Source organism: Myotis daubentonii, chromosome 9, assembly GCF_963259705.1.
Source record: "Myotis daubentonii chromosome 9, mMyoDau2.1, whole genome shotgun sequence".
Lineage (NCBI taxonomy): Eukaryota > Metazoa > Chordata > Mammalia > Chiroptera > Vespertilionidae > Myotis > Myotis daubentonii.
In genome coordinates this window covers 2,770,753-2,794,639 of record NC_081848.1, presented here as the reverse complement: position 1 = coordinate 2,794,639, position 23,887 = coordinate 2,770,753, and the positions used below count along the sequence as shown (strand labels likewise).

General features: G+C 50.0%; 3 protein-coding genes and 1 pseudogene across 4 annotated transcripts; 3 read left to right on the top strand and 1 right to left on the bottom strand.

Moving 5' to 3' along the window:
- The first annotated feature begins 5,364 nt into the window (after nt 1-5,364).
- On the top strand, nt 5,365-16,525 carry CENATAC (centrosomal AT-AC splicing factor). 2 transcript variants are annotated; one of them, XM_059707746.1, is made up of 11 exons: nt 5,365-5,560; nt 5,693-5,856; nt 6,204-6,302; nt 12,133-12,199; nt 12,261-12,323; nt 12,637-12,701; nt 13,749-13,854; nt 14,973-15,003; nt 15,955-16,044; nt 16,126-16,258; nt 16,347-16,525. In XM_059707746.1, exons 1-11 carry the CDS (start codon nt 5,441-5,443, stop codon nt 16,408-16,410), a joined length of 1,002 nt encoding a protein of 333 aa, XP_059563729.1. In that variant the 5' UTR covers nt 5,365-5,440; the 3' UTR covers nt 16,411-16,525. The 2 variants fall into 2 exon arrangements, with proteins under 2 accessions (XP_059563729.1, XP_059563730.1); XM_059707747.1 differs by lacking the exon at nt 12,261-12,323.
- On the top strand, nt 15,053-15,320 carry LOC132242488 (U2 spliceosomal RNA; annotated as a pseudogene).
- On the bottom strand, nt 16,490-18,446 carry RPS25 (ribosomal protein S25). Its single transcript, XM_059707751.1, has 5 exons — nt 18,294-18,446; nt 17,984-18,079; nt 17,309-17,492; nt 16,639-16,740; nt 16,490-16,538 (listed from the first exon to the last, which is right to left on the bottom strand). Exons 1-4 carry the CDS (start codon nt 18,294-18,296, stop codon nt 16,646-16,648), a joined length of 378 nt encoding a protein of 125 aa, XP_059563734.1. The 5' UTR covers nt 18,297-18,446; the 3' UTR covers nt 16,490-16,538; nt 16,639-16,645.
- A 42-nt stretch (nt 18,447-18,488) lies between these two features.
- On the top strand, nt 18,489-23,421 carry TRAPPC4 (trafficking protein particle complex subunit 4). Its single transcript, XM_059707748.1, has 5 exons — nt 18,489-18,953; nt 20,235-20,409; nt 21,912-22,015; nt 22,677-22,803; nt 23,062-23,421. Exons 1-5 carry the CDS (start codon nt 18,779-18,781, stop codon nt 23,138-23,140), a joined length of 660 nt encoding a protein of 219 aa, XP_059563731.1. The 5' UTR covers nt 18,489-18,778; the 3' UTR covers nt 23,141-23,421.
- Nucleotides 23,422-23,887: the final 466 nt, after the last annotated feature.

Sequence of the window (23,887 nt, the reverse complement as noted above, 5' to 3'; positions counted from 1 at the left end):
GATCCCCAGTGGGGATGTGCAAGAGGCAGCTGATCAATGATTTTTTTTAAATTTTTTAAAATATATTTTATTGATTTTTTACAGAGAGGAAGGGAGAGGGATAGAGTTAGAAACATCGATGAGAGAAGCATTGATCAGCTGCCTCCCGCACACCTCCCACTGGGGATATGCCTGCAACCAAGATACACGCCCTCGACCGGAATCGAACCCGGGACCCTTCAGTCCCCAAGACAACGCTCTAACCAGTGAGCCAAACCAACTAGGGCTGATCAATGATTCTTATCATTGATGTTTCTCTTTCTCTCTTCCTCTCTGAAATTAATGAGTTTCATGCTAAGTGAAATAAGCCAATCAGAGAAAGACATGTATCACATGATCTCATTCATATGTGGAATCTAAGTAACAAAATAAACTGATGAACAGAGGGGACCCAGAGACATGGGAGCAGGGAACAGAGTGCGGAATTTCAGAGGGAAGGTGGGGGAAGGTGGGTGGGTGGGAGGTGATCAACCAAAGACCTTGTATTAATATATGCATAACCCATGGACACAGACAGTGGGGTGGTGAGGGCCTGGGGTGTGGGTGTGGGTGGATAAAAGAGGACATGTGTAATAATTTCAACACTAAAGTTTTTTTTTTAATATATTTTATTGATTTTTTACAGAGAGGAAGGGAGAGAGATAGAGAGTTAGAAACATCGATGAGAGAGAAACATTGATCAGCCACCTCCTGCACACCTCCTACTGGGGATGTGCCCGCAACCCAGGTACATGCCCTTGGCCGGAATCGAACCTGGGACCTTTCAGTCCGCAGGCCGACGCTCTATCCACTGAGCCAAACCGGTTTCGGCATGTTTTTATTATTTTAGAGAAAGGAAGGGAGAGGGAGAGAGTGATGGAAACATCAACATCCATTGGCTGCCTCCTGCATGCCTCCCCGCCCCCAGGGGGAAATCAAGCCCGTAACCCAATCGTGTGCCCTGACTGGGAATCAAACCAGTGGCCTCCGGGTGCAAGGATCAAACACTGAACGACACTGGCCAGGCAAGACTCAGATTTTTGGTTTGAGTAATGGGGTGAATGATGAGAGAAAACCTGTAAGAGCAGCAGGTTTTTAAGCAGTTTTGTTTAGAATCTGAGAAATCGGGGTGGTTATGTCAAGTAGGTAATTGTTACTAGTATAAGTCAGAGTTGAGACGATACAGCTGAGCTGAAGGTATAAATACATTTGAGAGTCATCAGGATATAGATAGTATTTATAGAAAGATATCCACAATACATTTTTGGAGTAAAAAAACAAACAGCAAACAGTATGCTCGATATGGTTTTAAATGTGACAGAAATTACTGTTCATAGCAACTTAATTCAACAAACATGTACCGAAGACCACTTTATGTTAGTTCTAGGGATTCAGACATGAACAAGGCAGGTTCCCACACTTGAAAAGCTTTTCTCTTTGTTTTAAAGAACTTCTATTGCCCTGGCCAGTTTGGCTCAGTGGAGAGCATTGGACTTTCAGTTCCCGGGTTTGATTCCAGTCAAGGACAGGTACCTTGGTTGCAGGCTCCTCCCTGGCCCAGGCCCTGGTCAGGGCGCGTGCAGGAGGCAAACCAATCTACATGTTTCTCTCACATCGATGTTCCTCTCTGTCTTTCCCTCTCTTCCACTCTCTCTAAAAGATCAATGGAAAAATATCCTCAGGTGAGGATTAACAAAAAAAGAAAGAAAAAGAACTCTTACTGATTTTACTAATAGAAAGGGAGGAAGGGAGAGAGAGACACAGACACATCTATGTGAGAGAGATACATCCATGGGCTGCCTCCTGTATGAGCTGCAGGGATAGAACCCACATTCTAGGTATGTGCCCTGGTTGTTCTAGCACATGGGATGATGCTCGAACCAAACCACACTGGCCAGGGCTAAACAACTTATCGATTTGAAGTGTATAATTCAATATTCTTAGTATATTCACTGGGTTGTACAATCTTCAACTTAAGTTTATTGGATTTTTTCATTTATACTATTTATTATAGAAAACCTAAAAGCCTTGGCGGGATTGCTCAGTTGGTTAGAGCCTCACCCCGATACACCAAGGTTAAGGGTTCCATCTCCAGTCAGGGCACATACAAGAAGCAAGCAATGAAAAGCATAAATAAGTGGAACAACAAGCTGATGATTTTCTCTCTCTCTTTTTCTCTCCCACCACTCTCTAAAATCAATTTAAAAATTTTTAGAAAACACAGAAAGTCTTATTAGAAAAAAATTACAGACAACTATATTAATAAGTTGGTGTATTTTTCCCAATATTTTTTCTTTTGCACAGTCTTTTAAATGAATATTGTTTTTCTGTATACCTTTTTTCTAATACCATAGTTTTATATCCTATTTTCACATTATAAATACTTACCTACATTGCTATAAACATTTTTTATAACTGTTAAAATTTACTGAACACTTTACCAGTCAATGATCTATTACCTAAGTTATACTCTGAATAACCTAAGAGATTATTCTCATTACCAACAAAAATATTGATGCACTAAAAGCTTAAGTAACATGCCCTAGCTGGTGTTGCTCAGTGGATAAAGCATCGGCCTGTGGACTAAAGAGTCCTGAGTTCAATTCTGGTCAAGGGCACATGCCCAGGTTGTGGGCTTGGTCCCCGGTCGGGGGGTGTGCAGGAGGCAACCGATCAATGATTCTCTCTCATCACTGATGTTTCTGTCTCTCTCTCCCCTCTACCTTCCTCTTTGAAATCAATAAAAATATATTTTTAAAAAAAGCTTAAGTAACAGGTCCATGTTCATACAGGTAGTAAGTGGTAGGACAATAAACATTACAGAACCAATTGCATAATATTCCAATATTATGACCCAGTTTTCTCAACCATGTTGCTATTGTTGGACATTCAAGCTATTTCTAATGTTTTGCTATTGTAAATAAAGTTTGATATCTTTTCTCTTTTCTGTCATTTTCTCTTTTAGTATTTTATCCTTAAAATAAATTTCTGAGAATGAGAATCACTCTGTCAAGTGCTGTGAAGCTTTTTAAGGCTCTTGAGGCAACGCTTTCCCCAGAGGCTGAGCTGAGTCTCGGTCATCAGTACTGAGAGTGCCAATTTCACAGCAGCCTCGTGAGCATCATATTTTGTTTTTAAAGTCTTTGTTAACTGTTGCTTTAACTTTACATTTCTCTTATTTCCAGCAATGTTGGGCATTTTGTTATATTTGTGCATCAGTTTTGTTTCTTCTTCTGGGCATAGTCTGACGTCATTAATAGGGGTTTTCTAAAAACAAAGAACCCATTCCAGCTTCTTTTTTTTAAAAAAAAAATTGAATTATGTAAAGTTGACTGCGTATATACCTGCAGACACTGTAGCCCACCAGGTGAGTACTCCGTACTCCTAACAAATCTGAGGGACTTGTGACTCTGGGCCACTTCTGCCTGCTCATCCTTTAAGTCAGGTCTGCGCTAGGCCCCAGGCTTCTGTGGAGGAACTCTGGAGTGGAGGTCAGGACCTGAGGACGTCAGCCTTGAAAAGAAGCAACTCACCTTCGGCCCACCCTAGGGCTTAGGAGCAGGACAGACAGGATGGCTGCTGATGCTAAGAGAAGGGTTTGCAAAGAATGAATAAGAATTTCACTGGACTGACACATGTACAGCTTGAAAATTCTGCTCACCCTCAGGAATGATTTTGTACCCTCTACAGTTTCCCCTTTTCCGCTTCCCAGAGTGATGCTCACAATGCCCTCTGGGCATGGCTGTGATCAAGTCTTAGATCAGCCGTGGGCAAACTATGGCCCGCAGGCCAGATACGCCCGTTTGAAATGAATAAAACTAAAAAAAAAAAGACCGTACCCTTTTATGTAATGATGTTGACTTTGAATTTATATTAGTTCACACAGACACTCCATCCATTGTGGCCCTCGAATCAAAAAGTTTGCCCACCCCTGGCTTAGATGATGGCTGCCCTTAGCTTGTGCTCGGGCTCAAGGTGCTGCCTCCCCTGCTTAGCACCCCTGCAACCTTACTCAGCTCCTTCCTTGCCCGGCCTCAGTTCTCCTGCCTGTAAAATGCCCATAACAATAGTACACTGCAACCCTGGCCCGTAGCTCAGTTGGTTGCGTGTTGATCCCCAGTCAGGGTACACACAGGAAACAACCAATTTCAGTCTCTCTCTCTCTCTCTCTCTAAAATCCTATATTACAAAACCCTAATATGCAAATCAACTGACCAGCTGATGACACGCACTGACCACCAGGGGGCAGACGCTCAAGCAGGAGTTGCCCCTAACCAGCTTGAGTGCCCCCACAATCCCCAGAGGGAGATGACCCTATGGCTGGGATGGGTGTGTGTGTGTGTGTGTGGGGGGGGGGGGGGTCATGGGAGGGAAGGGCCAGCCAGCAGGCGGTGCCAGGCCACCAGGCTGCCAGCCAAGGCGGGTGCCAGCGGGACACCCCCCACCCCATTGCCCTGCCTGCCGGTCACCCCAAAGATGGCCCTGATCACCAGCCAGGCCTAGGGACCCTATCCTATATATTGGAAACAGTCGCTTAGATTTAAAAATCAAACCCTGGTAAGGCTACTCTAACACTGAGAGAAACAGGATGATGCGGCAATGCCATGCATGGACTCTGGCTTGCACATGTTGTGGTCAGCCCTGATTCTGTCGTTTATAACTGTGAGACAAAGCCAGTTACTTAACTTCTCTCTGCTTCAGTCTTTCCACCCATAAGATGGGGGAAATGGTACCACTGCCTCAGAAGGATCATGTTATGTACTACTTTTTATAATCAGGGCAAAAAAATGTAGCTGCCCGTACAACAGCAAGATGTTTCACCTGTATGAAAAGTGTGGTCACGGGTGCGTGCAGCGTCCCGGATTGCGCGAGGGGGACTGCGAGAGGGACGTCCCAGGCCGGTTTAGGCCCCACATCCCCCAGGGGTCCGGGACTGCGAGGGCCTGGCCAGGCTGAGCATCCCACGCACCGGGCCTCTAGTAAGTAAATAGAGCATTCTAAGAAACAGCGGCAGCCACATAGGGTTCCGCGAGGATCACTGAGGCAGTTCGGGCGGAGCGCTGGACCCACGTGAGCACCCTGCGTTACTAGGTCAGGTCTGCTGCCTCGCCCAATAGGGGTGTCAACACCCCGACGCGTGTGTGTGGTTTTCGGCCCGCAGTGCCGCCTGCTGGCGAGCTCCTCCCCGCACCTGCACGCCATCCCCTCTCCCCGCCTTTTGTGGCTCCCTTTTCTGGCGGCTTCCGGGCTGGGCGGCACCAGGGGCTATTGACGGCCACAGCGCATGAGCGGAGGGGAGCCGGGGGGAGGGGCCGCGCAGTCGCAGACGGGCCCGCCCGCCCCTCCCCGCCCCGCCCCCAGGGGTGAGGGGTCACGGGTTGCGTAGGACCCTCAGCGCCTCGCTTTCCCACGCCCCGGGCCGATGGCGCCCGCGCAGCGCTGCCCTCTGTGCCGCCAGACCTTCTTCTGCGGCCGCGGGCACGTCTACAGCCGCAAGCACCGGCGGCAGCTGCAGGCGGCTTTGGACCGGCTCCTGCCCCAGGTGCGGGCGGGCGGGCGGCTTGGGGACGGGCGGGCAGACCAGTGAGGACCCGATGGGATTGGGGGCGTCTCGCTCGGGGGCCCCACTCGGGCTCCCACTTGGCCTCCTCCGGTCATCCCGCCTCTCCCGCAGGTGGAGGCCGCCCGCAAGGCCGTCCGCTCGGCGCAGGTGGAGCGGTACGTGCCCGAGCACGAGCGGCGCTGCTGGTGCCTGTGCTGCGGCTGTGAGGTGCGCACACACCTCAGCCACGGGAGCCTGACGGTGCTGCACGGGGGGCTGCTGGAGCACCTGGCCAGGTGAGGTCCGCCTGCACACGTGGGAGGAGGATCCGACCCCGGGGATGGATGGCCACCCTTAGAGGTAGCCTCCCCTAGGCTAGGGCTGCAGGGTCCCAGCGGTGTGGGGGTCTCGCTGGGAAAGCCAGCAGGGCGCCAGCTCGAAGTCACCCCACCCCACCCCCCGTCACTCACCTCCTCAGGTTCTCGCATTGTTATTTGAGGACGGAGATCGGACATCTAGAAGATGTGACTTTCCCTGCCAGCCTTGCCAGATGTCAGCTGGCATTACTTACCTAGCGCCTGGCTAATATCTGAGCAATAGTCTATAATCTATCATTGAGATTATCCATATTCTCTATTCCCAGCCCAGAGCATAAGAAAGCAACAAACCGATTCTGGTGGGAGAACAAGGCTGAGTTTCAGATGAAAGAGAAGTTTCTCATCTCCCCTCAAGAGTATGCACAGTAAGTCGCTGCTTATGAAGGATGAAGTGGCAGAATGTGAATTCTCTGGGTCTGTGCCAAGTACTAGAGCTTCCTCTTAGTAGGAAAGTTTAGTAAAGAATGTCTAAGTGTCTGTTGTCTTCAAAGGACTCATTACTCTAGGTACTATATTGGACACAGAAGAAATAAGACACGTCTTTGAGAGGTGTATAATCTAGTTGGGGATGGGATTTAGCAAATAGAGAACAATAGGTAGTAAAGGTTGCCTCTAATCAATTACTTAAGTGTGGCACAGTGAATACAAGTGCCCACCCAGTACCCACTCTTTTTTTTTTTTATATTTTCTTATTGATTTCAGACCCAGTACCCACTCTTAATAGTTTTAGACTCTCTCGGCCTCTGGAGGGCCCTTAGAAACGGAGGTGTGGGAAACTGGTCAGCCCAGAGGGAGCGTGAGTGCTGGCTGCCTCCAGGAAAGGTCACAGGCAGCCGCACCACACCACTTGTATTGGGACCATATTGAGATTATGGATATGGAGTCCTTACAGAAAAACTCATGATATCTCTTGGTATCTATTATTCTTTTCTACTCAGTGTGGAGGATAATGAGGGAATGATCAGAAATGCTTAAATCCACCCTAGCTGGTTTGGCTCTGTGGATAGAGCATCTGCCTGAAGGGTCCTGGGTTCAATTCCAGTCAGGGGCACATGCCCAGGTTTTGGGCAGGATGCCCAGTAGGGGATGTGCAGGAGACAGCCAATCAATGATTCTGTCTAATCATTGATGTTTCTCTCTCTCTCCCTCTCCCTTCCTCTCTGAAATCAATTAAAAATATATATTAAATAAATAAATAAATAAAGACCCAACACTTAAAAAAAAAAAAGAAATGCTTAAATCCCACTACCTGCTTTCACACCTGTGGTTCGGACTAGGCGATGGGAATCTGAGGCCAAAAAGCACTCACGTCTCATTACCCAGCCACATAGGGTTTTTGAAGGATAGTTAAGCAGAAAAGTTTATGATTGAGAATTATGAGGACAGACTCTTGGAATTTATTTAAATACTAGAGGCCTGGTGTGCCGGGGTCCAACCCCAGCGGGTCCAGGGGTCCCCAAAGGCGTGGACGGAGTCGGCGAAGAAGGAATGACATGGAGACAGCGTTCAGTTGATCAGCAACCTAGCCAGGATCTCTAGCCCGGATCTCCAGAGAGGTTCTGTAGCCATGTTCCCTCGCTAGGTTCTCCAGCCAGGTTCTGTCCAGGCTTTCCAGTCAGGTTCAGTGTCCAGGTTCCAGTCAGGTTCTCCTGCCAATCTCTGTAGTCAGGTTCAGTCCAGGATCCCTTGCCATGTTCTCCCGCTAGGCTCTGTCTCTAGGCTCCATGTAGGTTTTGTCTTCTTGATTCTGTTCTAAGTTCTGAGTGTTTCTGTCTTGTTACAACTGTATTTATACCAGTTGATTCAATCCTATCAATCTCTATTACAAAGGTTAGGGCGTTTCTTATCTCCATTCCAGGGAGAAAAGATTATGTAGTTTAAGCATGATTGTTCGTAGTTAAAGGGATTAATTACCCGCCTGGCACTTAGTTGAGGGGTTTTATTCCCTCCCTAACTTCAGGGGAAAATCCCTACCTGGGGATTCAACCTTTCTCGGAGAGGTGACTTTGGTTAAAACACAGCGCCAAGAAGGTGAGCAAACATATTAAGAACCGTATGCCATATATGCCAGGTCCCTTGAAACAGCAAGGATGGACCGGCTCCCGGCAAATTCCCCCTTTTTTATTTTTTAAAAGCAAGCATTAAAAAGAAAAACCGGAAACGCTCTCTTGTATCCATTTTAAGAGTAGGATTGGCGCTTTCTGCTATTACCTGAGTCCTGATCTATCACCCCAGGGAGAGCTTGCCAATCCTGCACTTTCCCGGGGTGGAAAGGCTGCAGTGGGGTTAAGGATAAGGCTCCTTGGGCCTACCTTCTCCCATGCCTCTACATTTACCTTTCCGGCACCTTTCCTTCCTCAGAAAAGCATGGACGTATTTCTTGTATAAAATGTTCTGTCTGACTGGGAGTAACCTTAATTCCTCTGCTAACAAGGAGTCTTTTTTCTTTAGACTCAGTATGGCACATCTTCTTAATCTAAAGATCAATACAGAGTCTTCTTTCTTTGGACTCAGTATGGCACATCTTCTCAATCTAAGAATCAATACAGAGTCTTCTTTCTTTGGACTCAGTATGGCACATCTTCTCAATCTAAGTTCTGTACTATCCACCTTCTTACCCTACTTATCCTCTATAGGGGGGTCTGTAGCACCCTGGTGGAGTCCTATCCGTCCCGAGTGTGGGGTTCTCAATGGGGGGGGGCTTACCTAAGGGAATCCTGTTCCAGGGGTTCCCAAAGGTGTGGACGGATTCGGCGAAGACTATCCACCTTCTTCCTACGGTGGAGTCCGATCCGTCCCGAGTGCGGGGCGCTTACCTAGGGGTCCCTGTTCGGGCGCCATATGCCGGGGTCCAACCCCAGCAGGTCCAGGGGTCCCCAAAGGTGTGGACGGAGTCGGCGAAGAAGGAATGACACGGAGACAGCGTTCAGTTGATCAGCAGCCTAGCCAGGATCTCCAGCCAAGTTCTGGTCTCGATCTCCAGAGAGGTTCAGCTTAGGATCTCCAGCCAGGTTCTGTCCAGGTTCTCCAGGCAGGTCCAGTCACCAGGTTCTAGTCAGGCTCTCCTGCCAATCTCCGCAGTCAGGTTCAGTCCAGGATCCCCTGCCATGCTCTCTCGCTAGGCTCTGTCTCTAGGCTCCGAGGCCAGTCCCTCTCCAGGATCCTCTGGCATGTTCTCTCCAGCAAAGTTCTTCTGTCTCTAGGCTCCGTGTAGATTCTGTCTTCTTGATTCTGTTCTAAGTTCTGAGTGTTTCTGTCTTGTTACAACTGTATTTATACCAGTTGATTCAATCCTATCAATCTCTATTACAAAGGTTAGGGCGTTTCTTATCTCCATTCCAGGGAGAAAAGATTATGTAGTTTAAGCATGATTGTTCGTAGTTAAAGGGATTAATTACCCGCCTGGCACTTAGTTGAGGGGTTTTATTCCCTCCCTAACTTCAGGGGAAAATCCCTACCTGGGGATTCAACCTTTCTCGGAGAGGTGACCTTGGTTAAAACACAGCGCCAAGAAGGTGAGCAAACATATTAAGAAAAGTATGCCATATATGCCAGGTCCCTTGAAACAGCAAGGATGGACCGGCTCCCGGCACTGGTGCACAGGATTCATGCACTGGTGAGGGGCATGGCCTGCAGGGATTGGGCACTGTGGGAGCACACTGACCTCCAGGAGGCAGCCCCTGCATTAAGCGCCTGCCCACTGGTGGTCAGTGCATCATAGCAACTGGTCAACTGGTCATTCTGCCATTCAGTAGCTGGGCTTTTATTATATAGGAGGATAGTTTTGACTTTTAACTGTATAAATTTTGTTGTTAATCCTCACTTGATATTTTTTGCATTGCTTTTCAAAGAGGGTGGGAGGGAGGGAGAGAGAAACATGGATGGCATATCAACTGTTGCCTCCCGCACGTGCTCCACCAGAGGGCAGGGCGTGAACCCCCAACCCAGACACATGCCCTTGACTGGGAATACAACCTGCAACTCCAGTGCATGGGCCGATGCTTCAACACTGTACCACACCAGCCAGGGCTAATCTTATACATTTTAAGACCACACAAGACTAGACAAGGCCGAGCCTGACTGACCAGTAATGATAAAATGAGCCACTTTTAGGTTTAGACAGTTTATTACTTACATAGAGAGCAAAGGGAGTAAGCCCAAAGTGCCAGCCTCCCAGGTCCTTGTCCAGCTTGCCAGAAAGGACCACGCTGAAACAGAAAGGGCTGGGGGACCTCAGCATGAATGTGGGGAGTGGCTGGGAGCCAGGTGTCAGCTGAAGCTGCAGCTGCATGGCTCTCAGGTTGCAGCTCTGCTCTGAGAGGGCAGGGCAGAAAGCCTGGATCTCATCAGAACCTCATCGGAACCTGGGGGTTGGTGAGAAACTGTCTCATGGCAGCCTCCCAGGGAAGAGAGGCTGGAGATGGCCTCAGTGCCTTCCAGGCCTCCTGAACTCTTGTGTTCTGGGATCACACAGGCATTCAGTCAAGGCTGACAAACTGCAGTTCAAGGCTTTGCCTATGCGGCTACATGCAGAGCTGCTAGGGCCCCGTGGGAGAGCTGTTCCCCCACAAATTAAAATTTCATTTAGAGCCCTGGCCTGTTTTCTCAGTGGTTAGAGCGTTGGCCCGCACACCAAAGAGTCACAGGTTCGATTTTTGGTCAAGGGCACGTACCTTGGTTGCATGTTCCTGAGCCCCAGTGGGATATGTTGCGGGGGAGGCAGTCTGTTAATGTGTCTCTCTCATGTTGATGTTTTTGTCTCCCTCCTCCCTCCCTTCCACTCTCTAGAAATCAATGGAAAAAATATACTTGGGTGAGGATTTAAAATTTTTTTTTCCAGTTAGAAAACAGATCCTAAAATTGATTGCAAAGACAAATTTCCCTAATTATAAATCAAATTGATATCACAAAAGAATAAGAATTCAAGTAACTTTTTAAAAAAATACATATTTTTATTGATTTCAGAGAGAAAGGGAGAGGGATAGATAGAAACATTAATGATGAGAATCATTGATTGGCTCCTCCTGCACACCCCCTACTGAGGATTGAGCCCACAACCTGGGCATATGCCCTTGCTCGGAATCGAACCTGGGACCCTTCAGTCCACAGGTGGGACTATCCACTGAAACAAACTGACGAGTGCTCAAGTAACTTTTGTACACAACTTTCTGACTGTACATCTTAGAAGGATATTTTCTAAGGACTAAAGAACTGAAAAGAAATCTTGAGCTGTGCTTAGTAGTTTCACTGTTAATAGTAATGTTGGTGTTCTGATACTTTTGTTTGTGTGTTGTAGGATAAAGTAACTTTAAATACAGTTTACCCTTGAACATGGGTTTAGACTGCATGGGTCCACTTAACACACGTTTTCAGTGGACCAGTGCAGATCAAACCCATGTTGTTCAAGAGCCAGCTCCCCAGTTGCGAGTGCGTATGCTGAGGGCCAACTGTAGTCAGACCTGGATTTCAACTGTGCAGGAGTTGGTGCCCTAACCCCCATGTTGTTCAATAGTAAACTGTCCATTGATGTTGTTGGGAGAGGGATTTCAGTATGGCAGAAGGAAGAGACCAGTAGGATGGAGGGATTTGGTTGGGAGGTATCAGTATGAATTTTTATTTAAGGAAATCGGAGCTCTGCCCTCTGAAAGAGCTGACACCTGTGGAGCAGTAAGAACTTGACTAACACTCAGCTCTTTGTTTCTAAATACGACTTTCCACTGCAAGAAACCAGCTCCCATTGGAGAACAGCTGATTTCAGGCTGGAGCAGGGAAAGTACACGGTGAGCCATGGCGTGGTCCAGAGGACAAGAGCTGGATTGAAGAGGGTCTCAATAGCCACATATGGGATAATTTCAATATCAAAGAGTAATTGATTTTCATGAATGTGGGAATGGTTTCATGGTTCCATAGGTGCCCTCAGGAGATGAATGCTGAAGTATGTAGAGTTGTCTCATGATGTCTAAAATCCGTTTTTGCTTTGGCAAAAAAGAAATGTGTGTATAAAAGAGAAGTGGAGCCAGTATGAAAAAATGTTAACAGTGAGTCTGGATGAGAAGTGCATAGGTGTTCATTGTACTATTTTCTTTCTGTGAGTTTGAAATTACTAAAAATTTAAAGAAAACATTATCTACTGAGGATCTTTTCACAATTGGCAGGGCCTGAGGTTCTGGGCTGACTTGCCCTTTTTCCTTTTAGATTCAAGAAATCCATGGTAAAAAGTCTGGATTCCTATGAGGAAAAAGAGGACGAGGTGATCAAAGAGGTAAGTTAAAGGGACCCAGCCCCATGGTCTTGTACCCATCTAAGCAACCTTTCTCCCACAGATGGCAGCTCATATTCGAGAGGTGGAGCACAGCCGGCAGGAGGTGGTTCGGTCCATCTTAGAGGTTGGTTTCCCTTGGAGAAGCCAGAGCAGTATCCAAATCCACTGATTCCTGGTTCTCCCAGGTCCAGCATTTCACCTATCAGCTCTAAAACTCATGGACTCCATGCTTCACCTGCTCTGGTTGAATTCCCTTACCTGGGGGGCAGGCCTTATCAGTGGAGAAGATGTGGGCAGGGCTGGGAGATGGAGGGGGAGTTTGCAAGATGGGCAGTACCCTCCATATGCCAATTTGTTTCCTGCTGGAGGGTGGGAGCATGGCCTAGGTAGACTCTTAAGCATCCTAGACACATTTATTTTTCCTGAATCAAACTCAGTCTCAGGCAGTGCCAGACCCAGAAGAGGGCTCTTCGGCACCTGGAAGCTGGAAAGGGACAACCAGGTAAGACTGGAGGGGAATCTTGTTGAGAGTTTGACCTGTTAGACTCTCTATACTTTTGTATATATACACGTACGAAATTCGTGTGGGGGGTTGGGGGGGCAAGGGGGGAGATTGGGGGGGGGCAGATCACTCAGCCCAACCTGCACCCTCTGTCATGTTCCGGGACCTCGGCTGCTCCAGGCCTAGGCGCAGGCCTACAGGCTTGGGGTGGCCTGGCTCCTGAGGCCCCATTTTTATCAAGAGAATAAAATTGGCGTTAGTTACAGCCCTCACCGAACCCAGTACAGTGCGTCTGTGCGTACAACTGCCTTGTTCATGTGCCTGCTTCGCCCTACTGAATCACTAACATCTTGAGGACATAGCTCTGTCTTATCCTGTTTTACCTTCAGTGCCTGGCCTGGTGCCAGGGACCTGGGAGTGTTTGCTGAATGAGTGAATAAATAAGTGAATGAGTGAATGAATGAGCGAGTAAGTGAATGAGCAAGCGGCTATGGAGTGGAAACTTCTGGCAGTTCCTGCCCCGCTCCCTGTGATCCAGGCCACCAACCACTCCTTAAGCAGAGGCCAGGGCAGGCAGGAAGCTTGGCTTCCTCCGTCGGTCACCTGGGGCAACCCAAGCCTCCAGCTCCATGGCCGCCACCATCATTGTCGGGTTAATTTGCATATTGCTCCAATTGGCTGGTGGGCATGGCTTGAGTGTAGCGAAGAGATGACTAATTTGCATGTTTCTCTTTTATTATATAGGATTATTGATTTCAGAGAGGGAGAGGGAGAAAGAGGTAGAAACATCAATGATGAGAGAATCAGTGATTGGTTGCCTCCTGCACGATCCCTTCTGCGGATCAAGCCTGCAACCTGGGCATGTGCCCTTGATTTGGATCAAACCTGGGACCCTTCAGCCCACAAGCTGATGCTCTATCATCGAGCCAAACCAGCTAGGGCAGCATTCTGTAACTTCTGGCTGGGATATGGGAACAAATTGCATCTTTGCTGTCCTCATGATCAAGGACCTCATTTGCCAGCCTGGCTCCTGTTTGTCTTTTTCAGTCAAATAACCTCCACCTCACAGTGGCCCTCATACTTGGACCTGCCACCTGCCCCAGAACTTGACTGGATGGAGACAGGACAACCTCTGACATTCATTGGTCATCAGGTACAATGGACAAGCAAGCCAGGAAAGCACAGATCCCCTCAGCTCCCAAGACACCCATCTCTCCCAGGTTTCCTACCCAGTCTGCACTGCAGGGTTTTCTTGCCGCATTGTTTTCTAGTAGTGTTTCTCACCCTCCATCCACACCTGTTGTCCCCACCACCACTTAGGCGTACCAACACCCAACTTATATCATCTGGAGAAGCCACTGGTCCAGTTTATTACCTTCCCAGGTGTCCCACAGGCATCTGTAATTAACCCCCTCCTGCATTTCCAATAGGCTTAGATGCAGATCCTCTCCCCTCCATCTTCCAATCCTATCAAGTATGTCCATTTGACCTCAGTACATTGGTCTCCTGAAATAGTTCCTAGCCCTCCCCCCTGCATTCCTGTTCCGGACACACAAAAAATCATCGCATCACCTGCTGTCTTGTCTTTTATTCTAATTTCAGAGAGGAAGGGAGAGGCACAGAGATAGAAACATCAATGATGAGAGGGAATCATGGATCGGCTGCCTCCTGCACACCCCACACTGGGGATGGAGCCCACAACCCAAGCATGTGCCCTGACTGGGAATCAAACCAGTGACCTGGTCAATGCTCAACCTCTGAGCCACACCAGCCAGGCCTGTCTTTAGTCTTACTCCAGCTGTACTGTGCTCTTCCTTTTGTGCACATGCAGTTGCTGTTGCCTTAAACATGCTTTCTTTTCCTCATTACCTAGTTACCTCCAGGTTTTAGCTCAAATGTCACACTTCCTGGAAGGCTTATCTGAAATCATCTCTTATAAATGGATGTAGTACCATGTAAAAGTCTGTGAATGTAACTTGTGCTTATTCTCTTTCCCAACATGTATGTTGTGAGAAAAGGGTTTTGTTTACCTGGCATATAGCAGGCACATCTTCTCTACGAAGACCATGAGTCTCTTGTGGACTGGGCTTGCAACAGTTTACTGTGCTCTTAGGAATTAGCATCAGCAGGGCACAGAATTAGCATTGTGGCACTGGTTCCACCCACCCACCCACCTCCTACAAAGTTTGCCCTTTCTCTAGCTGTGAGTATCCTATTATCTCTTGGCTTTCTATATCTAGGGTGTGTTTTTTTTCCCACTTCCAACTACAGGACACACCAGGACTTGGTAACATCCACTCAGGTAAGTTTCTCAAACTGTAAGAGGTAATTTTTAAAAAAAGCAAAGTTGAGTGGCTTCTTGGCCTTCTGGCTAAGATCAAGTTCATTTGTTGATTCTTATATGTGCCCCAACCGGGATGGAATCCGCAACCTAACCAACTGAGCTACCCTGCCAGGGCATAGTATCTATTGTCGACCAGTTTAATAGAGATACATCCTTTATCCTCTATCCGAGGACAATATATCAGATGGACTTTTGGAGCAGGGAGATGGAATAGGAACTTGCTCCATCCACTCCATGCATCAGCCTGGTATTGCACCAGAAACGGTCCACCAGGAGAAATAAAGTTGATTAAGATAAAGGACTAACTGCAATCTAGCTCTCCATCAATAGATAAAGGGAGAAAGATGTAATGTGTGTAGCAGCAATAAAAAAACCCGAAAGCTTGCCATTTGGACCTAGAGAATATTATGCTGAGTGAAGTAAATCAGAAAATGACAAAGACCATACAATCTCATTTATATGTGGAACCTGAAAAAAAACAAGACAGAAGCAGACCCACATAGAAAACAAGCTGATGATTTCCAAAGGGTAGGGGGTCAGGATAGGAATGAAAAGAAAAAGAAAACCATCTGCTGAAGGGCTTGGATCCTGAATATATCTAGAACTCAAAACTCAGTAAAGGCATAGAAAAAGGCGTTCTTCAGAATGGCTACATGAAAGACTGGGCATGTACTGGAAGAACTTACTCATTGCTGGTGCAATGTAAAATGGCACAGCCACTTTGGAAAACAGTCAAGTAATTTCTTAAACATACGTTATGATCCAGCCATTCCAAAAGTAAAGAAAGGCTTATACACAAATGGTCATAGTAGCCCCAAATTGAAAACAATATGCCTCAACAACAACAAAAGGAACTGTTGGTACATGCAGCACAGGTCATTCTCAAAGTAACTAACAGGTCTTTTCCAGGTGCCACACCGCCCTGGATGGCCCAAGATGAGGAACACAGCTCTGGGAACCAACAAATAGGGCCTTCCTATGAAGAATTTCTTAAAGAAAGTGAGCAAACTAACTCAAGAATGGCAGTGGGGGCTCTTTAAATCTTCCTACTCAAATAAAATCATGTCCTTATCATTGTAGAGGAAAAACAGAAATTGAAGAAACTCCCTCCAGACAGAGTTGGGGCCAACTTTGACCACAGCTCCAGCACCAGTGCAGGCTGGCTGCCCTCTTTTGGCAGGGTCTGGAACAATGGACGCCGCTGGCAATCCAGGTATGGGTCCAGGGTCAGGACCCCAACCCACCACCGCCCCTTTGGAAATGTCATCCTTTTGCCCTGTTAACCCTTCATTTCCTTTCAGGCATCAATTCAAAACTGAAGCTGCAACAAGGAACAAACAGCAGTCAAAGAAAATGGTTTCATAAGGCTTAGAAGCCATGTCAGCAAGTCCAGCCCCCCTACTACCTTTTGTGACTGCCTCGCTTAGGAAAAAGACATACCCACTTACTGATTTAATAAAGGTTTATTTTTCAAAATGTACAGCCGGTGAGATCTGTAAAAAAAATAAAATAAAAAAATAAAAAGCATCAGTCTACAGCCTTATAAAGAGGATACGTACTTCCTGTACCGTGAGCCCCTGGATTCTTGCTCACCTGTTGTTCATGCATCTTCTCCAGCAGCCGGGGCGTCCCCACCTTTGGTGTTTCTGGTGTAAATCACTTGAGCTCTGTGCTTTGAGACTAGTTTAATAAGCCCTAAGGAGAAAGAACAAGACTTTCATATAGCGGTGCTGTTATACCCCTTCCTAAAACAGAATTGCTGAATTTGAGCATGAATTTAGTAACAGACATGCCTACATTCTGGGTGATAACCTAATTAGGGACCCACCATCTGCTCAAGATGGCCACCCTCACAGCACTTCTTCCACATTAGGCACTACACATAGTGCCACCAAACTGCCTCGAGGGCCAGAGCACAAAAATGACATGTCAGAATCATACTACCACCACTGCTTAGCCTAAGCCTTTTTTTTTTTTTTTTTTTTAACAAATTCCAGTTGGAAGATTTAAGGTGGCTAATATGGTCATGACAATTTACTGCGCAACCCAGCTGCTATGGTTGAGCATCGACCTATAAACCAGGTCACGTTTTAATTCTGGTCAGGGCACCTACCTGGGTTGTGGGCTCCATCCCTAGTGTGGGGTGTGCAGGAGGCAGCCCACCAATGATTATCATTGACGTTTCTATCTCTCCTCTCAAATCAATAAAAATATATTTTAAAATAATGTGCAAAACCACTCCAGTGCAGTATTCCCCTCTCACCTTTACTAAGGAGCTCCTGAAGGGCTGCCCTGGCCAAGGAGCCGCGAATCTTCAGCCTCTCGGAGACCACAGCTGGGGTTATGAGCTTGTAGTTGGGAACCTCCTTACAGAGCTTGTCGTATGTGGCTTTGTCAAACAAGACCAGGTTATTGAGCTTGTCCCGAACTTTGCCTTTGGACCACTTCTGCTCACAAAAACAAAAAGGAAGGAAGGGTAAGTGCTCCTCATAGAATCCCCCTCGCTTTCCCAGACAACCCCATCAGAAGTCTCTGTACTGGCAGGGCTGAGCGGGTGACAGGACTGAGGTTCCTGGGCCTGGAAATTCACAACATGCAGAAACTCTACAAAGTAAGATTCAAATAATTAGCCAGGATATAAGGTAAAAGAGACCCTGGTAACCTTTAATGGCATCACATAAATTAGACTTTGGGGTATAGGTTGAGTCCCACCGGACTCTTCAGAATGTTACACGGGAGGCACCAGAACAAATGCCTTTAAGCACATTTGTTGAATTTCCAAGTAGCATGCACCACACCCCGTTCTTCAAATGAGGAGGAAAAGCGAGGATGGCGGCAGGCGCCTCAGCTCCAGCAGTCTGACTCTCCACCCCACAATGCTAAAATCCATCTGGGACGGGCGCCTGCTTCCCTTACTCTTAAGAGGGCTCACTCCTACCTTCTTTTTGGCCTTGCCCCCCGACTTGTTCACGGGGTCCTTGTCTTTCTTGGCCGACTTTCCAGCATCTTTCTTCTTCTTGTCGTCCTTGGGCGGCTGTTGAAAAAAAATGGGGATACCGCCGGCTCCTAGCGCGGCCCAGACCCCCACTACCGCACCCGATCCGGCCCGGCCCGGTCCCCAGCGGAGCACGTGGTGAGCGGGGCCGCCCGCCCCAGGCTGCAGACCGCAGTCCCAGGGGTCCCTCCCGCGGAGCCTCCACCGCGCGGACACAGCGCCGCCGGCGTCCGGGCCGCAGCGCCGGACTCACCATCGCGGGACTCGGAGAGCAGGGATGCGCTGCTGCCTCGCCAAGATGTCGGCCCGAGAGGAAGCGCCGCTCCCCACCAGGCGCAGAAGCCGTCCCCGCCGGCGAGCGCTTCCGGGGCAAGGGGCAAGGGGCGGGGCCCACGGAGGGCGCCGGAGGCCCCGCCCCTCAGTGGAGCCGGAAGCAGAAGCGGGCTGAGCCGCTGGGCTCTGATTCCCGTGCGTGAACCCGGCCAGCCTCGTCGAGCTGTGCCGCTGGCTAGGAAGCAGCCGCTGCTCAGCCCTGGCACTAAGAGCCGGAAGGAGCCGGGAAAGCCGCTAATTTGCGGGCAACTAATTTCCAGGCAACTAATTTCCGGCGTCGCGCCCCCGCGCGTAGCCTTAAGTGCGCAAGCGCAGCCGGCGGGGCGGGGACGTGAGGGCGGGCGGGTCCAGTGACTGCGGTCCCGCCAGGCCGCCCATTGCCCGGCTTGCCGCCGCGGCCCAGCGATGGCCATTTTCAGTGTGTACGTGGTGAACAAAGCCGGCGGCCTGATTTACCATCTGGACAGTTACGCGCCACGAGCCGAGGCTGAGAAAACGTTCAGTTACCCGCTTGATCTGCTGCTCAAGCTACACGACGAGCGAGTGCTAGTTGCCTTCGGCCAGCGCGACGGCATCCGGGGTGATCTGGGCTCAGGAGGGTGGGAGGGTCCCGCGGCGGTGGCCTGGGCTTGGGAGGGGTCCCGCGGCGGTGGCCTGGGCTTGGGAGGGGTCCCGCGGCGGTGGCCTGGGGCTGGGCTCGGGAGGGGTCCCGCGGCGGTGGCCTGAGGCTGGGCTCGGGAGGGGTCCCGCGGCGGTGGCCTGGGGCTGGGCTCGGGAGGGGTCCCGCGGCGGTGGCCTGGGGCTGGGCTTGGGAGGGGTCCCGCGGCGGTGGCCTGGGCTCGGGAGGGTCCCGCGGCGGTGGCCTGGGCTCGGGAGGGTCCCGCGGCGGTGGCCTGGGCTCGGGAGGGTCCCGCGGCGGTGGCCTGGGCTCGGGAGGGTCCCGCGGCGGTGGCCTGGGCTCGGGAGGGTCCCGCGGCGGTGGCCTGGGCTCAGGAGGGGTCCCGCGGCGGTGGCCTGGGCTCGGGAGGGTCCCGCGGCGGTGGCCTGGGCTCGGGAGGGGTCCCGCGGCGGTGGCCTGGGCTCGGGAGGGGTCCCGCGGCGGTGGCCTGGGCTCGGGAGGGGTCCCGCGGCGGTGGCCTGAGGCTGGGCTCGGGAGGGGTCCCGCGGTGGTGGCCTGGGGCTGGGCTCGGGAGGGGTCCCGCGGTGGTGGCCTGGGGCTGGGCTCGGGAGGGTCCCGCGGCGGTGGCCTGGGCTCAGGAGGGGTCCCGCGGCGGTGGCCTGGGCTCGGGAGGGTCCCGCGGCGGTGGCCTGGGCTCGGGAGGGGTCCCTCGGCGGTGGCCTGGGCTCGGGAGGGTCCCGCGGCGGTGGCCTGGGCTCGGGAGGGGTCCCGCGGCGGTGGCCTGAGGCTGGGCTCGGGAGGGGTCCCGCGGTGGTGGCCTGGGGCTGGGCTCGGGAGGGGTCCCGCGGTGGTGGCCTGGGGCTGGGCTCGGGAGGGGTCCCGCGGTGGTGGCCTGAGGCTGGGCTCGGGAGGGTCCCGCGGCGGTGGCCTGGGCTCGGGAGGGTCCCGCGGCGGTGGCCTGGGCTCAGGAGGGGTCCCGCGGCGGTGGCCTGGGCTCGGGAGGGGTCCCGCGGTGGTGGCCTGAGGCTGGGCTCGGGAGGGGTCCCGCGGCGGTGGCCTGGGCTCGGGAGGGGTCCCGCGGTGGTGGCCTGAGGCTGGGCTCGGGAGGGGTCCCGCGGTGGTGGCCTGAGGCTGGGCTCGGGAGGGGTCCCGCGGCGGTGGCCCGGGGCTGGGGTCGCGTCCCTGTTCCCTTGGCGGAACCCACGGGATGGGGCTTCGTTGACCCTCGCCGCTCCTCTGCAGTGGGCCACGCAGTGCTGGCCATCAATGGCAAGGACGTGAACGGCAAGTACACGGCCGATGGCAAAGAGGTGCTGGAGTACCTCGGCAACCCTGCCAACTACCCCGTGTCCGTGCGATTCGGCCGGCCCCGCCTCACCTCCAATGAGAAGCTCATGTTGGCCTCCATGTTCCATTCGTAAGTCCTCCAACCCTGCCTACTGCCTCCTGCCTGCCCTGGGCTCTTTGGCTGGCGGGTTGGTGTTGCTCCGTGGGCAGGCGGTCTCCTGAGCGGCAGTGCTTACCTTTCTCTACTTTTAAGTCGTTGATTCTTGTGTTAGGAAAAGAACAACTGGCTCAGTTCGGCCAGGTTTTAGGTAGTACTGGCATTGGTGTCTGTTGCTTAAGTCAGCTTCTCTGAACCTCAATTTCGCCATGTTCATAGTAAGGCAGTTGATCTAAAAGATTTTTAGGATCTTTTTCTGTTCTCAACCACAGTATGAGCTATGGTGGGTATGCTAGCCTCGGGTAAGTAACATTCCCATTGTTAAGTTTAATTGATTTCAGAGAGGAAGGGAGGGAGAGAGAGTGATACTAGTAGAAACATCAATGATGAGAGAGAATCACTGATGGGCTGTCTCCTGCACGCCTCCTACTGGGGATGGAACCCACAACCCCCGCATGTGCTTTGACCTGGAATCGAACCCTGACCTCCTGGTTCATAGGTCCACGCTCAACCACTGAGTCACATGGTGGGCCCCAGTGTTAACTCTACCCAAAGTTCTTAATGTAAAATGTTGTATAGCAAGGTATGGATATACAATAAGTCCTCACATAACCTCCTCAGTGGGTTCTGCAGCCCTAAGCAAAAGGAGGTACAGTTGACCTTGAACCACAGGGGTTTAGGGGTGTGAGCACGACACAAATAACTTTTGACTTCCAAAACAACTACTGTCATCCCTTGGTGTCTGCAGGGGATTGGTCCAGGGCCCCTGCAGACACCAAAATCTGTGAATTCTCTAGTCCCTTGTATAAAATTGGGTAGAACAGGCCCTGGCTGGGTAGCTCACTTGGTTAGAGCATCGCCCAGATGCCAAGATTGAAGGTTCAATCCCCATCAGGGCACATACAAGAATCAACCAGTGATTGCATAAATAACTGGAACAAATCAATGTTTCTTTCTCCATCCCTCCCTCTCTCTAAAAATAAATCAATAAATAAAACAGCATACAACAATACAGACAGTTGGCCCTCTACATCCAGGAATCCCCTGCTATGGATTGAAAATACTATTTTTGATCCAGAGGTGGTTGAATCCTTGTATTTGAAACCCTGGGATAGGAAGGCCGACTATATATTTTTTGGGAAAAATTGTGTATAAGTGGATCTGCACAGTTCAAACCCATGTTGTTTAAGTGTCAATTGTATCATGAAACCTGTTTTGCCACAGGTCAATTGATATGAACAAAAGTTCCTACAGCATCTCATCAGTTAAAATAAACGATGTTGAGGACTTGCTGTAAAATCCTTGCAGAATTCGCGTGAACTTTAAAGAAATTTTGTTCCCGCTGCCCGTTCTGCCTGCCTCCAGCTGTAATGTGAACTCCTCAGCAGAGAGGGTCACTTCAGTGGGAGGTTTGGGGAAGCACTCCTCCCTGACAGCGGTGGGTGCATCCCCAGCTTTGCCTCCTTTGCAAATAGGCTGTTCGCAATCGGCTCCCAGCTGTCTCCTGAACAGGGCAGCTCAGGCATTGAGATGCTGGAGACAGACACATTCAAGCTGCACTGCTTCCAGACCCTGACAGGTATGCGTCTCCAGATAGGCCAAGGGGATGCAGTGGGATGGGTTGGGGAAGGGATTGACCAAAGCTTTGGGAAGCAGTTGGATGGGGGTGGCTTTTCCTCGGGCAGTGGCATGGACACATCTGTTTGTTTTGTGAATCCAAAGCTAGTTAATATTTAATCTGACGCTGATTTTGTCCACACCACCCAGTATACTCAGCCCTGGTTATCTTGTGCACATGTAAAACTCACCTTAATGTTATCTCATGTTGCACACATTTTGGAAGGTGTAAGTGTTGTTTCTAAATGAAATTTGAATGCCAAGTGGTGACCTTTGGATCATGAGTTCCATTGCTTCGCTCCCTTTTAATGCAGATAATTGAAAATTGCCTGAGTTTGTCCCCTGCCTGGCACTTTCTGCTGAGGGACCCCCAATTCCAGAAGTAAGTGATAGAGCTAAAACTCAAAGCCTCATCTCAGTCAGCTGAGTGATGTGATAAAGTCACTTCAACTCTTGGTCTCACTTATGGATTTAAAATCTTGCCTTTCTGCTCTGTGGAGCAATTAGGGATAAAACGAAAATGGGCTGATGAAAGTGCTTTGCAAAACTGAAGTGCTGTACAAACACAGGATGACGTTTGTGCCTTCTCTACCCTTTGGTAACCATTCCTGGCCCCTCTCCAGGAATCAAGTTTGTGGTGCTGGCAGACCCTAGGCAAGCTGGAATAGACTCTCTACTCCGAAAGATTTATGAGATTTATTCAGACTTTGCCCTCAAGAATCCATTCTACTCCCTGGAAATGCCCATCAGGTAGGTAGTCCCACTCCCCAGATCAAGTTCTTGCCCCAACCTGTGTGCTCTTCTCCAAAGTCACTTTGAAGTATAATAGGGCTTTTTAAAAATAAAACGAGCGAGTAGCCTTTTACTTATTTAAGAAACCAATGACTTTTCCTTGGAAAGTATGTCCTTCAAGCAGGCACTTCACTGGCTCTGCCTCTGCACCCCAAGTGGGGGGAGAGCCTTCGCCTCGCACTGTGTCCTTACATGTGCCTCCTGGGCCTGGTGTAGGTGTGAGCTGTTTGAACAGAACCTGAAGTTAGCCCTGGAGGTGGCAGAGAAGGCTGGAACTTTTGGACCTGGGTCATAGGCTGAACCTGCAACAATCCCCCACCCCGCCGCTGCCTTCCTAAATTCTGAGATCCTGTAGCAGGGGTCTTACTGCATCCTCTCCAGTGGGAGTCCCAGGCACCTTGTTAGTACACCTGAAAGGGAGTGGGGGAGGGGGGCTGAGTTCGATGAGGGTACTCATCCCTGAGCCTTCCTACTATTCTCTTTCCCGTATCTGTCATGGTCCTACTTTCCACTACAGATTTTACTTATGGAGGAGGTAGGCCCATAAGTGCTGTAATAAACATTCCTTTGATCTCAGTGTTTGCAATCCTAATTGATGGTTTTGGGGGAAAGGCCCAGGAGGGGAGACAGAAATGAAATGGGAATTCTGGGGAGATATTCTAATAAAAAACAAATGTGTTCATTAAATGAATGAACATGGGGCCTTGGATCTAGTTTCATAATTGCTACTGACTTCCTAGGGTGATGATAGTGGTGATGATGATGATGGAACATTTTCAAGTGTTTACAGCCAGGCTTTACTGCATTGCTGCTTTCTCATTTAATCCTCACTCAAGCCACAGGGGCTCGGCTCTGTTACAGACCAGAGGTTCAGCAGGTGCTCTGTGCTGGAGTCTCAGAGCTAGTCACCGACAGCTGAGGCTTTCTGACTGCACTCAGCCACTGCCTCCCTCCACTCACTTCTTTAATCTGCGTGAAACCCAGTAGCTCCACCTCTGAAGTGGTCGCAGAATTAAATATACAATGTTAAACTGAGGCTAAG